This window comes from Echiichthys vipera (assembly GCF_963691815.1).
Source record: "Echiichthys vipera genome assembly, chromosome: 2".
NCBI lineage: Eukaryota > Metazoa > Chordata > Actinopteri > Perciformes > Trachinidae > Echiichthys > Echiichthys vipera.
The window spans coordinates 616,070-630,576 of NC_139827.1; the positions used below are offsets into that span (position 1 = coordinate 616,070).

Here is a 14,507-nt window from a genome sequence, read left to right on the forward strand (position 1 = left end):
TCCTGGATCAGGTCTCAGGGGCAGCAGCTCCAGCCTCTGATCCTGGATCAGGTGTCAGGGGCAGCAGCTCCAGCCTCTGATCCTGGATCAGGTCTCAGGGGCAGCAGCTCTAAACTTAAACAACATTAATATTTTGGTTTAAATTCAAATGAATCTTGTGTTTAAAACTTCCAAACTTCAGAAACATTGAAACTCAACATATCTCTGTTTTGCAGAAACGTGTGATGCTCGTGTTTTATGCTAAGTGGGTTAGCGTCACAAACTTTAACATTCGGGGAACTTTGGGAACCTAGCAGACGCCTTAAAGGTTTATCCAGACCTGGAGTCTGTCGAGCAGGAAAGCACAAGGACCCTTAAAGCACAGGGCTCGGCACAGGTGCACAGTGGGAGGGCGCCCTGAATCCCTCTGGGTCTTTTGTGGAATCAAACACGGAGAGTGAAGGGACTTTTGAGAGGGCGTGGCCTGAAACATTTGACCCTGATGGAAACACGCCTTAATGGTAATGTGCAGTTTGTGTTGAACTGTATTGCGATGGTTACTGACACTGAGTGAATGTGTCACCGCCGGGTCAGAACCCAACAGAACCCTTACGAGTGCATCCAGACCCTGAAACACGACAGGAACCTACTGGGTTCTGTAGGGATGCATCAGGACGGTCACGGAGGAACCTTTGGAGTCTTTAGAAACCCTTCAAAGTTAAACATAAAATAATTAAACAGAGTCCAGCAGAACTTTTATTCATCTGCGTTTAAAACCTAAAAACTACAAAAACTACTCAACCAAACGTTTAGAAACCTGTCAGCACGGACACACGTCCTTCAGACCCTTTGGGAATGCATCGACCGTCAGGAACCAGGTACAACCTTCAGACATCTACAAACCTCTAAGGAAATCACAGGATCCCATCAGAATATGCGAGACCCCATTGGAACTGTTCATCAGCGACCGGTCCGAACCTTTCAGGACCCGTCAGAGGAAGAACTCTCAGAAGCCCTTCACGTGGCAGTAGGCCTCCAACGACGAGAAGACAATGTACATCAACCACAGACTGAAGAACAGGCACGTGGTAAGGATCTTGGGGACTCTGGGTCCGCCGAGCTCCCCGCCGATCTCGGGCCGGCGGCGGTAGATGAGGACGCCGATGCAGATGAAGGCAAAGATGGTGAAGAGCGTGACGGAAAAGGCCAGCGTGCCCGGGTCGACCCTGAACTCCTGGCCCTTAGAGTAGTGGTAGATGGCGGCGATGGACCAGGCCACTCCAATACCCAGGAAGACGTTGACGGCGTTACTTCCCGTCACGTTGCCGATGGAGGCGTCGGCGTATTGGTCCTGAATGGCTGCCACCTTACTGGCAAAGGTGTCTGAGGGAGAGAGAGAGTGGAGAGGAGAGGCTAAGTATGAAATCCATCTGCTGTTTGAGATTAAACTTCACACATAAAGGTAAGTTTACTGGTTCTGGTTCTGGTCCTGGTTCGCCTCCTTAAGGCTGGAAGAAGGTCTTGGTTAAAGGAACACTTTAACCTAAAACTTAAAATTACCTAGCTATTTCACGGGAGCGTTCCCCGGGTCCCATGTTCCCCTGGTCCCATGTTACCCTGGTCCCATGTTCCCCGGGTCCCATGTTCCCAGGGTCCCACGTTCCCCAGGTCCTATGTTCCCCGGGTCCCATGTTCCCCGGGTCCCATGTTCCCAGGGTCCCACGTTCCCCAGGTCCTATGTTCCCCGGGTCCCATGTTCCCAGGGTCCCATGTTCCCCGGGTCCCTTGTTCCCCGGGTCCCATGTTCCCCTGATCCCATGTTCCCCGGGTCCCTTGTTCCCCGGGTCCCATGTTCCCCGGGTCCTATGTTCCCCGGGTCCCTTGTTCCCCGGGTCTCTTGTTCCCCGGGTCCCATGTTCCCTTGGTCCCTTGGTCCCATGTTCCCAGGGTCCCATGTTCCCCGGGTCCCTTGTTCCCCGGGTCCCATGTTCCCCGGGTCCCTTGTTCCCCGGGTCCCATGTTCCCCTGGTCCCATGTTCCCTTGGTCCCATGTTCCCAGGGTCCCATGTTCCCCGGGTCCCTTGTTCCCCGGGTCCCATGTTCCCAGGGTCCCATGTTCCCCTGGTCCCATGTTCCCCTGGATCCCATGTTCCCCGGGTCCCATGTTCCCCAGATCCCATGTTCCCCTGGTTCCATGTTCCCCTGGTTCCATGTTCCCCTGGTCCCATGTTCCCCGGGTCCCTTGTTCCCCTGGTCCCATGTTCCCCAGGTCCCATGTTCCCTGGTTCCATGTTCCCCTGGTCCCTTGTTCCCCGGGTCCCATGTTCCCCTGGTCCCATGTTCCCCGGGTCCCTTGTTCCCCGGGTCCCATGTTCCCCGGGTCCAATGTTCCCCGGGTCCTATGTTCCCCGGGTCCCTTGTTCCCCGGGTCCCATGTTCCCCTGGTCCCATGTTCCCTTGGTCCCATGTTCCCTTGGTCCCATGTTCCCCGGGTCCCATGTTCCCAGGGTCCCATGTTCCCCGGGTCCCTTGTTCCCCGGCTCCCATGTTCCCCTGATCCCATGTTCCCCGGGTCCCTTTTTCCCCGGGTCCCATGTTCCCCTGGTCCCATGTTCCCCGGGTCCTATGTTCCCCGGGTCCCTTGTTCCCCGGGTCCCTTGTTCCCCGGGTCCTATGTTCCCTGGGTCCCTTGTTCCCCGGGTCCCTTGTTCCCCGGGTCCCATGTTCCCTTGGTCCCATGTTCCCTTGGTCCCATGTTCCCCGGGTCCCTTGTTCCCCGGGTCCCATGTTCCCCGGGTCCCTTGTTCCCCGGGTCCCATGTTCCCCTGGTCCCATGTTCCCTTGGTCCCATGTTCCCTTGGTCCCATGTTCCCAGGGTCCCATGTTCCCCGGGTCCCTTGTTCCCCGGGTCCCATGTTCCCCGGGTCCCATGTTCCCAGGGTCCCATGTTCCCCGGGTCCCATGGTCCCCAGGTCCCATGTTCCCAGGGTCCCATGTTCCCCTGGTCCCATGTTCCCCTGGATCCCATGTTCCCCGGGTCCCATGTTCCCCAGGTCCCATGTTCCCCTGGTTCCATGTTCCCCTGGTCCCATGTTCCCCTGGTCCCATGTTCCCCCTGGTCTCATGTTTCCCAGGTCCCATGTTCCCCCTGGTCTCATGTTTCCCAGGTCCCATGTTCCCCCTGGTCTCATGTTTCCCAGGTCCCATGTTCCCCAGGTCCCATGTTCCCTGGTTCCATGTTCCCCTGGTCCCATGTTCCCCGGGTCCCTTGTTCCCCGGGTCCCATGTTCCCCTGGTCCCATGTTCCCCGGGTCCAATGTTCCCCGGGTCCCTTGTTCCCCGGGTCCCATGTTCCCCTGGTCCCATGTTCCCTTGGTCACATGTTCCCTTGGTCCCATGTTCCCCGGGTCCCATGTTCCCCTGGTCCCATGTTCCCCTGGTCCCATGTTCCCCTGGTCCCATGTCCCCTGGTCCCATGTTCCCCTGGTCCCATGTCCCCTGGGTCCCATGTTCCCCTGGTTCCATGTTCCCCTGGTCTCATGTTCCCCAGGTCCCATGTTCCCCTGGTTCCATGTTCCCCGGGTCCCATGTTCCCCTGGTTCCATGTTCCCCGGGTCCCATGTTCCCCGGGTCCCATGTTCCCAGGGTCCCATGTTCCCTTGGTCCCATGTTCCCCAGGTCCTATGTTCCCCAGGTCCTATGTTCCCCAGGTCCCATGTTCCCCAGGTCCTATGCTCCCCAGGTCCCATGTTCCCCAGGTCCCATGTTCCCCAGGTCCCATGTTCCCCAGGTCCCATGTTCCCCTGGTCCCATGTTCCCCTGGTCCCATGTTCCCCAGGTCCCATGTTCCCCTGGTCCTATGTTCCCCAGGTCCCATGTTCCCCTGGGTCCCATGTTCCCCTGGGTCCCATGTTCCCCAGGTCCCATGTTCCCTGGTTCCATGTTCCCCTGGTCCCATGTTCCCCGGGTCCCTTGTTCCCCGGGTCCCATGTTCCCCTGGTCCCATGTTCCCCGGGTCCAATGTTCCCCGGGTCCCTTGTTCCCCGGGTCCCATGTTCCCCTGGTCCCATGTTCCCTTGGTCACATGTTCCCTTGGTCCCATGTTCCCCGGGTCCCATGTTCCCCTGGTCCCATGTTCCCCTGGTCCCATGTTCCCCTGGTCCCATGTCCCCTGGTCCCATGTTCCCCTGGTCCCATGTCCCCTGGGTCCCATGTTCCCCTGGTTCCATGTTCCCCTGGTCTCATGTTCCCCAGGTCCCATGTTCCCCTGGTTCCATGTTCCCCGGGTCCCATGTTCCCCTGGTTCCATGTTCCCCGGGTCCCATGTTCCCCGGGTCCCATGTTCCCAGGGTCCCATGTTCCCTTGGTCCCATGTTCCCCAGGTCCTATGTTCCCCAGGTCCTATGTTCCCCAGGTCCCATGTTCCCCAGGTCCTATGCTCCCCAGGTCCCATGTTCCCCAGGTCCCATGTTCCCCAGGTCCCATGTTCCCCAGGTCCCATGTTCCCCTGGTCCCATGTTCCCCTGGTCCCATGTTCCCCAGGTCCCATGTTCCCCTGGTCCTATGTTCCCCAGGTCCCATGTTCCCCGGATCCCATGTCCCCCGGGTCCCATGTTCCCTTGGTCCCATGTTCCCAGGGTCCCATGTTCCCCTGGTCTGTTATTTTTTCCACATCAGTGCTGAAGTCCCCGGCAGATAGTCCTCTGTAGACTCTGACACTACCCCCTAACCGTAACCCCTGACCCTGGTGACCCCCTATTTACACTCTCTGCATAAAACATGGTTTGCATCGGCGCACTACTCGTCCAGACTCGCCCCCGGACGAGTACTGTGTCTGTTCCAGAGTCTCACACCTCCACCGGAGGAGCGGTGGAAGAGGAAACAGTACAGTTTTAGGGGCCGTCCCTACGAACACGGGTATTTCTGAAACCGCGTGTTTGTCTGTTTCACAGTTCGTCACTTTCGTCCGCACTAACCACAGCTGGTGCTCCTGAACCCAGAGTTTTCTGTGAGTGGAGTCCAGGGTGAACTTTGTGTGAAAGTGCAGTGTCAGCAGTCACGTGTGGACGGGACAACCGGTGTTCAACATCACGCTGTGTGATGGGAAACAGTCGGTTGTATCCATGGAGACTTGTGGAGCGCTCTAGACGTGACCAGCTGACGGAGGCGCTGAAGACTATTGCCCAATAAAAAGAGCGTGTCTATCGCCGTACTTGGACTGACACGAGGGCCGATCCACATCCATGAATGACAGTGAGAAGAAACTGAACTTCACCGTCAGTCTACACAGAGGCATCCGCCCGGCCTCGGCTCAACATTGTTGTTTTTCAGCCTTGTGATTGGCTGAGATGGCCTTCCTGTTAGGAGCGCTACCTCCCCCTGCTGCTTCGGCGTGTGCTCGACAGTGTTTGAGGCGTGTTTTGCGGTTTCATGTGTCAAAGATACTCGTGTGTCTGTGGACGAGGCCTCAGAGAAAACACGTGTTTGTCGAGTCCTGAGCACAGGACATTAAACTGCATGAGTGAGAGTTTGGAAACTGGTGTTCTGATGTAGTTTCGTTGTTGTCATAGAAACGCTTTACCCTTTTAGATCCAGGTCTATGTCACGGCATCGTGTTAACGTCATTGGTCAGATCCACGGGAGCGTCCGCCATCGAGACACAAACCTGGATTCAAATGGGTGAAGTGCTCCTTTAACCGTGGACCACACAGACCCGGGTCAAGTGCTCCTTTAACCGTGGACCACACAGACCTGGGTCAAGTGTTCCTTTAATGTGGACCACACAGACCCGGGTCAAGTGTTCCTGTAAACCTGGACCACACAGACCCGGGTCAAGTGTTCCTTTAAACCTGGACCACACAGACCTGGGTCAAGTGTTCCTGTAAACCTGGACCACACAGACCCGGGTCAAGTGTTCCTGTAAACGTGGACCACACAGACCTGGGTCAAGTGTTCCTGTAACCGTGGACCACACAGACCTGGGTCAGTGTGAGGACAGGGGGACAGGGGGACAGGGTTGTCTCAGACCTGGTACAGATGTGCCCAGAGCTACGAACACCACCGCGGTGACGGAGTCCTTGAGGCCGACGGTGCAGCCGAAGTGCGACGCCAGGTCCCCGATGAACGCCGTCAGCAGCCCGATGACGGAGATGGAGACCACGAAGCAGGCCCAGCCGTTCCAGTAGTCGGTGGGAGGGACGAAGGCGAACAGAAGCTTCCAGAAGACGGTGAGGAAGTGCATGACGTAGTCGAAGCAGGAGGGCAGCTTCTCCTCGCCGCTGTCGTCGTCATCGTCACCTGGGAAAGAGAGGGAGGCAGAGCGAGTCGGCACGGAGTCATTTAAAGTTTGCTCAGGTGAGTTTTGAAGGAAGCACTTTCTTTGCTGATGATACAAAATTATATTCATCGATCGAACCGAAGAAAACGATCAGTTGGCTGCAGTTTTTGGTGTTAAACTCAGATAAACTGAAGTGTTTGGACTTTGAAGGCCTTTGAAACTCAACATCTAAAGACATTGTTCCTCTGGATGATGTTGTGTCGTCCTCCAGAGGAACAGGAAAGAACCTGGGTGTTATTTTGGATCAGTTCCTTTGAGTCTCACATAAAACTAACGACAGGGATATCTGCGAATGTTCACCTGCGTAATATCGTGAAAATCAGGAACGTTGTGTCTCAGAAGGATGCAGAAGAACTCGTCCGTGCATTTGTTCCTTTAGGCTGAACTACGACAACTACTCATGATCAGGCTGCTCCAACAAGTCTGTTAAGGGCCCCCTCCCACTGTGCCTCCGTCACAGGTTAGAGCGCCCTCCCACTGTGCCTCCGTCCCGTGCCCCGTGCTTTAGGGTCCTTGTCCCCCCCTCCAGGCCCGTTTGTACTCACACTACCTGGGCCTCGGAGAATGCTTCTTGCTGCCTATACGTCATCACGCCGTAACACGTCACACGCATTGATGACGTCATGGCGATGCGTGGCTTTGTTTCCAGATCTTTCCGTAGACCTCGGAGTTTTTGTGCGTCTTGTCGACTGTTTTTGAATCTTTTCATCGACCAAATCTGCAGTAAACACTCCACCTCCGCATCACACCAACGTGAACCTTTCACCGCCATTGTTTGAAATGTCCGCGCATGGTCCCTCCTTCTTTTTTCTACGTCCCAACAGGCGCACAGGAAATGACCTCAGAACCGCCGTAGGCCTCGTGCTCGTACACGTGCGCACGCTCGTGCTCGTACACGTGCAAACGTGCTTTACTAAAGCCCACCTCTCCCAAACGGGCCGTGGACGGCAAGCGTGCCGCTCCTAGACGTGGTACGGTTGCACTCACACTGGTCAAAGGAACTAGGCTTGACCCGAAAAGCCTGTTTTGGTGCGGTGTGGAAGGACAGTGTGAGTGCGCCCTGAGAGTCTGGAGTTGGTCCAAAATGCTGCAGCTCGTGTTCTGACTAAAACACACCGAACGCAGAGCTCATGGTTCTTATTGGTCGGGCTACTTGTCGTTCCTAGAGTCTCCATTGGTAGAATTGGAGGCTCATGTAGAACCAACTCCCAAGTGTTGTTCTGGAGACAGACACTGTCCCCGTATTTAAGAGGACACTTTAAACCTTCCTCTCTGATAAAGCTTATGGTTCGGGGCCTAGGCCGAGTCTGCCGGGGGATCATCCTGCTCCTGGTCCTCTGAGCTTCTCTCCTCTCTGTCTGTATCATTCATGTCTCATCAACGCGCGTTACTGATAAAACTTCTTCCGCGGAGTTCTTACCGGAGCTGACGGTGATGGCGTCCACGAACTGCTCTCTCCAGCTGTTGGTCCCGATCACCAGGGCGAGGTTGGTCTTCTTCAGGAGTTTATCCACGGTGTTCTGAAAGACAGCGGTCACAGGGAGCAGCAGAGTGAACCCCCGACGCCGAGCCGTGAAACGTTTAAATCAGGTCCTTTAAACAGAAACCCGTCCCACCTTGAACTCGTACGACTCCTCGATGATGACCTCCAGCTTGACGTGCTCGCCGAGCGTCGGTCTGCCCATCTCTGCGATCCGCCTCTCGTCTTCCTCCTTCTTGGACAAGAGTTCCTCGCCCGTCTCTTCTGAGAGAGAGAGAAAGACAGAGAGAGAGAGTGAGAGAGAGGGGGACAGACAGAGAGAGAGGGACAGACAGAGAGAGAGAGAGAGAGAGAGGGGGACAGACAGAGAGAGAGGGACAGACAGAGAGAGAGAGAGAGAGAGAGAGAGAGGGTTAAGACTCGTCACTGATGATTCACAGTCAACAAGTACAAGAGAAACACGACGGGGTGGATGGACAGATGAACACATGAGTGGATGGTTGACAAATGGACAGACTGGGGACGAGATGGGGGCGGCAGTAGCTGTGTCCATAGGTGACTCGGCGTGAGAACACTTTTGCATCAGAAGAAGAACTTGATGTTTTTGCTCATATTCGGGAGACTTCTCATTGTGACTCGAGGATCTCCAGGTCTAGAGACTTAAAGACGCGTTACTTTATGTAATAGACATTTTTATTATTATGGCTTTGATTTCTACAGCGTCTTTCTCAGAGCTCAGTTTACAGAGTCCAGGTTCATTCACACAGACGTACATTGTGGTGGTAACGTACGTCACAGCTGCCCTGGGGCCGACTGGGGCCAATCAGCGCCTACGGCCCCTCGACCACCTCCGCAAACACACAGCAGTCACACACATTCACAAGAGGAGAGGTGGATGAAGTGTCTCATCCAAGGACACAGCCACCATGACACAAGTAGGGCAGGGGGATCGAACCTCCGACCCCTCGGACATTAGCCGACTCTCTGTACCAACTGAGCCACAGTCGTTCTTATACACAACAAGAACCGTGTCAGCGGACTTTTCTGCACCACAGCTTCGTATTTTATCTGCACCGAGACGCCACAGAGACTTAGGCAACAGATGGACAGATGGACAGATGGACAGGACAGATGGACAGGTGGGGGTGTCGATGAATGGATGGGTAAACTAATGATGAATGGACAGATAGACTGAAGGATGTCTAGACAGACAGACGAATGAACAGATGACATGTGTGAATGACAGACGGACAGACAAAGAGTCATGGCAGGACAGACGGAGGGACAGATGAAAGCAGATGGACGCGTAAGGGACATGCAGACGGATGTTTGGACGGACGGTTGGACGCACCTGCGAGGTTGACGATGGCGGGGTGGTCTCGTCCCTGGACCTTCCTGTAGACGTCTTTGCCTGGACAGACGGACAGAAACCGATTCTACTGAAACATCACAACTCAGATTAACGCTATTCCTGACAGAGACGGAACCGGAGCAAAGGAGAGTCCAGGGACGACAACGACAACAACAACAACAACAAGAACAACAACAACAACAACAACAAGGAGAAGAAGAAGAACAACAACATCTAACGACAACATTCATTTGTGAGTATCAACCATGTGACATCCTCGCCACACAGGCTCAGATGACATCAGCAGCGTTTGCGTGCAGCGTAAGCATGCAGCGTTAGCATCGGCGTGCAGTGTTGGGCGTGCAGAGTTGGTATCAGCGTGCAGCGTAAGTGTCGTTAGCGTGCAGCTTTAGCGTCGGCGTGCAGCGTTAGCGTCGGCGTGCAGCGTTAGCGTCGGCGTGCAGTGTTAACGCGCAGTGTTAGCGTGCAGCGTTAGCGTCAGCGTGCAGCGTCCCGAGCCTTTCTTTGTGTTTCTGTAAAAAGCTTCAGGCTCCAGTTTGATTTTCTCTAAATGCAACTTTCTCTCGCCCGTCGTCCGAGTCATGTGACGCAGCCAACACGTTGCTTTAGCCTCGTTAGCTAGCGCTCAGAAATGTATCTTTAAAAACCCCAAACTTCAGGGAAAACTGCGACTGTGCTGCATCTCTGCATCTCTCTGCATCTCTGCATCTCTGAATCTCTGCATCTCTGCATCTCTCTGCATCTCTGAATCTCTGCATCTCTGCATCTCTCTGCATCTCTGCATCTCTGCATCTCTCTGCATCTCTGAATCTCTGCATCTCTGCATCTCTGCATCTCTAAGTGTCCAAACACTTTGAGAGGTGTGTTTCAGGTGTGTTACAGGTGTGTTACAGGTGTGTTACAGGTGTGTTACAGGTGTGTAACAGGTGTGTTACAGGTGTGTTACAGGTGTGTGTAACAGGTGTGTTACAGGTGTGTGTTACAGGTGTGTAACAGATGTGTTACAGGTGTGTAACAGGTGTGTTACAGGTGTGTTACAGGTGTGTGTAACAGGTGTGTTACAGGTGTGTTACAGGTGTGTTACAGGTGTGTTACAGGTGTGTTACAGGTGTGTTACAGGTGTGTTACAGGTGTGTTACAGGTGTGTTACAGGTGTGTAACAGGTGTGTTGCAGGTGTGTTACAGGTGTGTGTTACAGGTGTGTTACAGGTGTGTCACGTGCAGCTGTGTCTCTGGTAAGAAGCCAAAGTAATGAATGAATCAGATAAACAGTGAAGTCTGTGACAGCGTTGGATCAGAGCAGGTGTGCGGCTTCACTCACCTGTCTTCACAAATCCACCTGAAAGGTTCAAAACAGAAGCCAGAGGTCAGAGTGAGTTCAGACGCTTCAGCTGTTCTGAATTTAATGAATCTGAAGAGTTCAGAGGAAACTTTGAGGTTCAGAGACAAAGTGAGAGGAAAGGTCAGAGCAGCTTACCGACTTCCTGCAGCAACACGGCTGAAGAGAAGGAAACGCACAAACGCACGAACACACGAGAGAGAAACACACAGAGACACGTTTAAACAGGAGAGATTCAAACACAGCAGGAGTTAAAGACAGAGGCTCAGACGCTCTGATGACGCCTGAGCTCAGTTCGGTCGTTTCTCTTTAAATCGTTTTCATCGTTAAGGACAACAGGTGTAAAATCCTCCTCCAGCGTCTGTTTCTGCACTTTAATCATCAGAAATCCAGGAGAGATGCTAACAGCCGGACGTGTGTGTGTGTGTGTGTGTGTGTGTGTGTGTGTGTGTGTGTGTGTGTGTGTGTGTGTGTGTGTGTGTGTGTGTGTGTGTGTGTGTGTGTGTGTGTGTGTGTGTGTGTGTGTGTGTGTGTGTGTGTGTGTGTGTGTGTGTGTGTGTGTGTGTGTGTGTGTGTGTGTGTGTGTGTGTGTGTGTGTGTGTGTGTGTGTGTAGGGACTCTTCTCATGCTGCTGCAGAGGTTTGCTGTTATTTTCAGCAGCATTAGTGGTTAAAAAAGACCTTTGAATGCCTTCACCGTGCTGCCCCGAGCTAACCACTGTTAGCAACGTCCGGCTGTTAGCATCTCTCCTGGTTTCTACCTTAATAAAAACTGTCTCCATGGTTACTGAGGATGAAAGTGCAGACAAAGACCCTGGAGGAGGAGTTTAACAGGTTTGGGTTTAAGGACGAATCAAATCAAACTTTAATGAACATAAATATAAAAACACATGTTTTTGTTAAAACCACAGACTGTAAAAGTGTCCCAGCATCAGATCATCGAGTTCAAACCAAACTAATGAGAAAAACACGTGGAACAAACTTAAACGTGATCAGAACGACCTTTAAGTGTCACTGTGTTTGAGGTTTACAGCCACCGGGGGGCGCCAACGCCTGCTGCTTCATTTACAGTCTGTGGTTAAAACCTGTTAATGTGTTAAAGTCAAACTGTGGCTCTGAGACATGAAGACAGACACAAGCAGGTGTAACAGGACACACACAGGAGAGAGCACACCTGTCCTCACCTGTCCTCACCTGTCCTCACCTGTCCTAACATGATCTCACCTGTCCTCACCTGTCCTCACCTGTCCTCACCTGTCCCCACCTGTCCTCACCTGTCCTCACCTGTTCACACCTGTCCTTACCTGTCCTCACCTGTCCTCACCTGTCCTCACCTGTCCTCACCTGTCCTAACATGATCACACCTGTTCACACCTGTCCTCACCTGTTCACACCTGTTCACACCTGTCCTCACCTGTCCTCACCTGTTCACACCTGTCCTCACCTGTCCGAACATGATCTCACCTGATCTCACCTGTTCACACCTGTCCTCACCTGTCCTCACCTGTCCACACCTGTCCTCACCTGTCCTCACCTGTCCTCACCTGTCCACACCTGTCCTCACCTGATCTCACCTGTTCACACCTGTCCTCACCTGTTCACACCTGTCCACACCTGTTCTCACATGATCACACCTGTTCACACCTGTCCTCACCTGTCCTCACATGATTTCACCTGTCCTCACCTGTCCTCACCTGTCCTCACATGATCTCACCTGTCCTCACCTGTCCTCACCTGTCCTCACCTGTCCTCACATGATCTGACCTGTTCACACCTGTCCTCACCTGTTCACATCTGTCCTCACCTGTCCACACATGATTTCACCTGTCCTCACCTGTCCTCACCTGTTCACATCTGTCCTCACCTGTCCACACATGATTTCACCTGTCCTCACCTGTCCTCACCTGTCCTCACATGATCTGACCTGTTCACACCTGTCCTTACCTGTCCTCACCTGTCTTCACCTGTTCACATCTGTCCTCACCTGTCCTCATCTGTCCTCACCTGTCCTCACCTATTCACACCTGTCCTCACCTATTCACACCTGTCCTCACCTGTCCTCACCTATTCACACCTGTCCTCACCTATTCACACCTGTCCTCACCTATTCACACCTGTCCTCACCTGTCCTAACATGATCTCAACTGTTCACACACATCAGTCCAACCAGTCTTAGCATGTCCCGTCAGTCCTCACCCGTTCTAACCGACCATAGGAGTCACGCCATGTCTCAACTAGTCCTAACCAGCTCTAACCAGACACAGTGTCTCCCAACAAGCCCCAACCAGTCAAACGTGCCCATCCCGTCCTTATCAGAGCCGATAGGATCTAATATCAGAGCCTCTTCTCGTCCACGGTCGCGTCTACACGCTGCACAAGACTTGCAAAGGTCCTGGTTGAGGACAGACTTAGACCTCCAGTGGTTACGTCGTTGGGCAGCGAGTCTTTTGAGAGTTTTTGCAAACGTCGCTGGTCTGGGGTCACCACTTAGACACGGCCCCAGCTGGTCCCTATCAGTGACTCAGTCCCAACCGTTCCTAACGAGTTCTAGCTCTGCAGGACCAGGTCTAACCCGTCCCCACTGTAACCAAACCAGCCCACGTGTCCCAGTCAGTCCAAACCCTCCTAATGAGTCTCAACTCCTTTAGACTCGTTACAGTTGATCTTAACTTCTCCAAACCGACGCTAAGCTCAGCGACAGCGACAGAAGCAGAAACAGAGCGTCTGAAGGTGGAAGAAGCAAAGGTGAAAGGTCATCGAGGTGCGTCCCACACCTGTCCCTCTCCTCTGGGTCCAGTGCGGCTCCTGCAGCTCTATGCAGAAGCTGGCCTGCTTATCGTACTCATCATGGTCAACTATCCTAACTGCTATGGTCTTCCTGCGGACGACAGAGTGCACACAACAGTGGGAGGGGGGGGGGGGGTCAGAGGTCAGGGGTCATGCATTAGTTCACCAACACACACTGGAACACACTCAGAGGCGGATGGATGCAGTCTGACAGCACGCTGAGTCATCGTGGCCACTCTGCGGGAACATGGGTGGGGAGGGGACGACCTCACTGGGGCGTGCGAGGAGGACGGTTCGATCTCTCTGACGTTAAAGTCACAATGAATGAAACACGACGTCTCAACCCGTCACAGGAAACACCCGATTAAAGGGTCGTTTCATCCAAATCACCAAAACAAAACACGACGGTTTTGACGATACTGTTGCAAAGTCGGAGCTATTTTGGGAAGTTGAACTTGGAGCGTTTCATGTCGTCAGGACTTGAAACTTTCCGGGGTCGGGTCGCGGGGGCAGCAGCTCCAGCAGGGACGAGCACGAGGCCTACGGCGGTTCTGAGGTCATTTCCTGTGCGCCTGTTGGGACGTAGAAAAAAGAAGGAGGGACCATGCGCGGACATTTCAAACAATGGCGGTGAAAGGTTCACGTTGGTGTGATGCGGAGGTGGAGTGTTTACTGCAGATTTGGTCGATGAAAAGATTCAAAAACAGTCGACAAGACGCACAAAAACTCTGAGGTCTACGGAAAGATCTGGAAACAAAGCCACGCATCGCCATGACGTCATCAATGCGTGTGACGTGTTACGGCGTGATGACGTATAGGCAGCAAGAAGCATTCTCCGAGGCCCAGGTAGTGTGAGTACAAACGGGCCTAGAGGGGGGGACAAGGACCCTAAAGCACGGGGCACGGGACGGAGGAACAGTGGGAGGGCGCTCTAACCTGTGACGCACGCACAGTGGGAGGGCGCCCTCAGTGTAATCAGCAGTTCTGTAATTGCTGCTTCAGTGTCATTCTCTCAGGCTCTGATCGCAGCAGCTAAGCTAACCTGTTCATGTGGCGCCCTTGTTGTTTGTAACGCCCCTCCCCCTCGCCTTCTATACATCACACTTGTTGCTTGAACGCACAGCAGCTACTTAACCACGCACGGGGAGTTTCCTCTGACGTTCATTGTGACTTTACGTCGTCACTGATCGGTCGTGTTTTTCCCGTGAGGTCAC

General features: G+C 53.7%; 1 protein-coding gene across 1 annotated transcript in view; it reads right to left on the reverse strand.

Moving 5' to 3' along the window:
* Nucleotides 1–985: 985 nt before the first annotated feature.
* slc8a1a (solute carrier family 8 member 1a) overlaps nucleotides 986–14,507 on the reverse strand; it is a gene marked incomplete at both ends in the record, with an annotated part of 26,024 nt that continues 12,502 nt past the window's right edge. Inside the window, 7 exon segments of the mRNA XM_083936073.1 lie at nucleotides 986–1,362; nucleotides 6,007–6,276; nucleotides 7,737–7,836; nucleotides 7,933–8,060; nucleotides 9,148–9,207; nucleotides 10,490–10,507; nucleotides 10,646–10,666. Coding sequence (XP_083792199.1) covers nucleotides 986–1,362; nucleotides 6,007–6,276; nucleotides 7,737–7,836; nucleotides 7,933–8,060; nucleotides 9,148–9,207; nucleotides 10,490–10,507; nucleotides 10,646–10,666 — 974 coding nt within the window.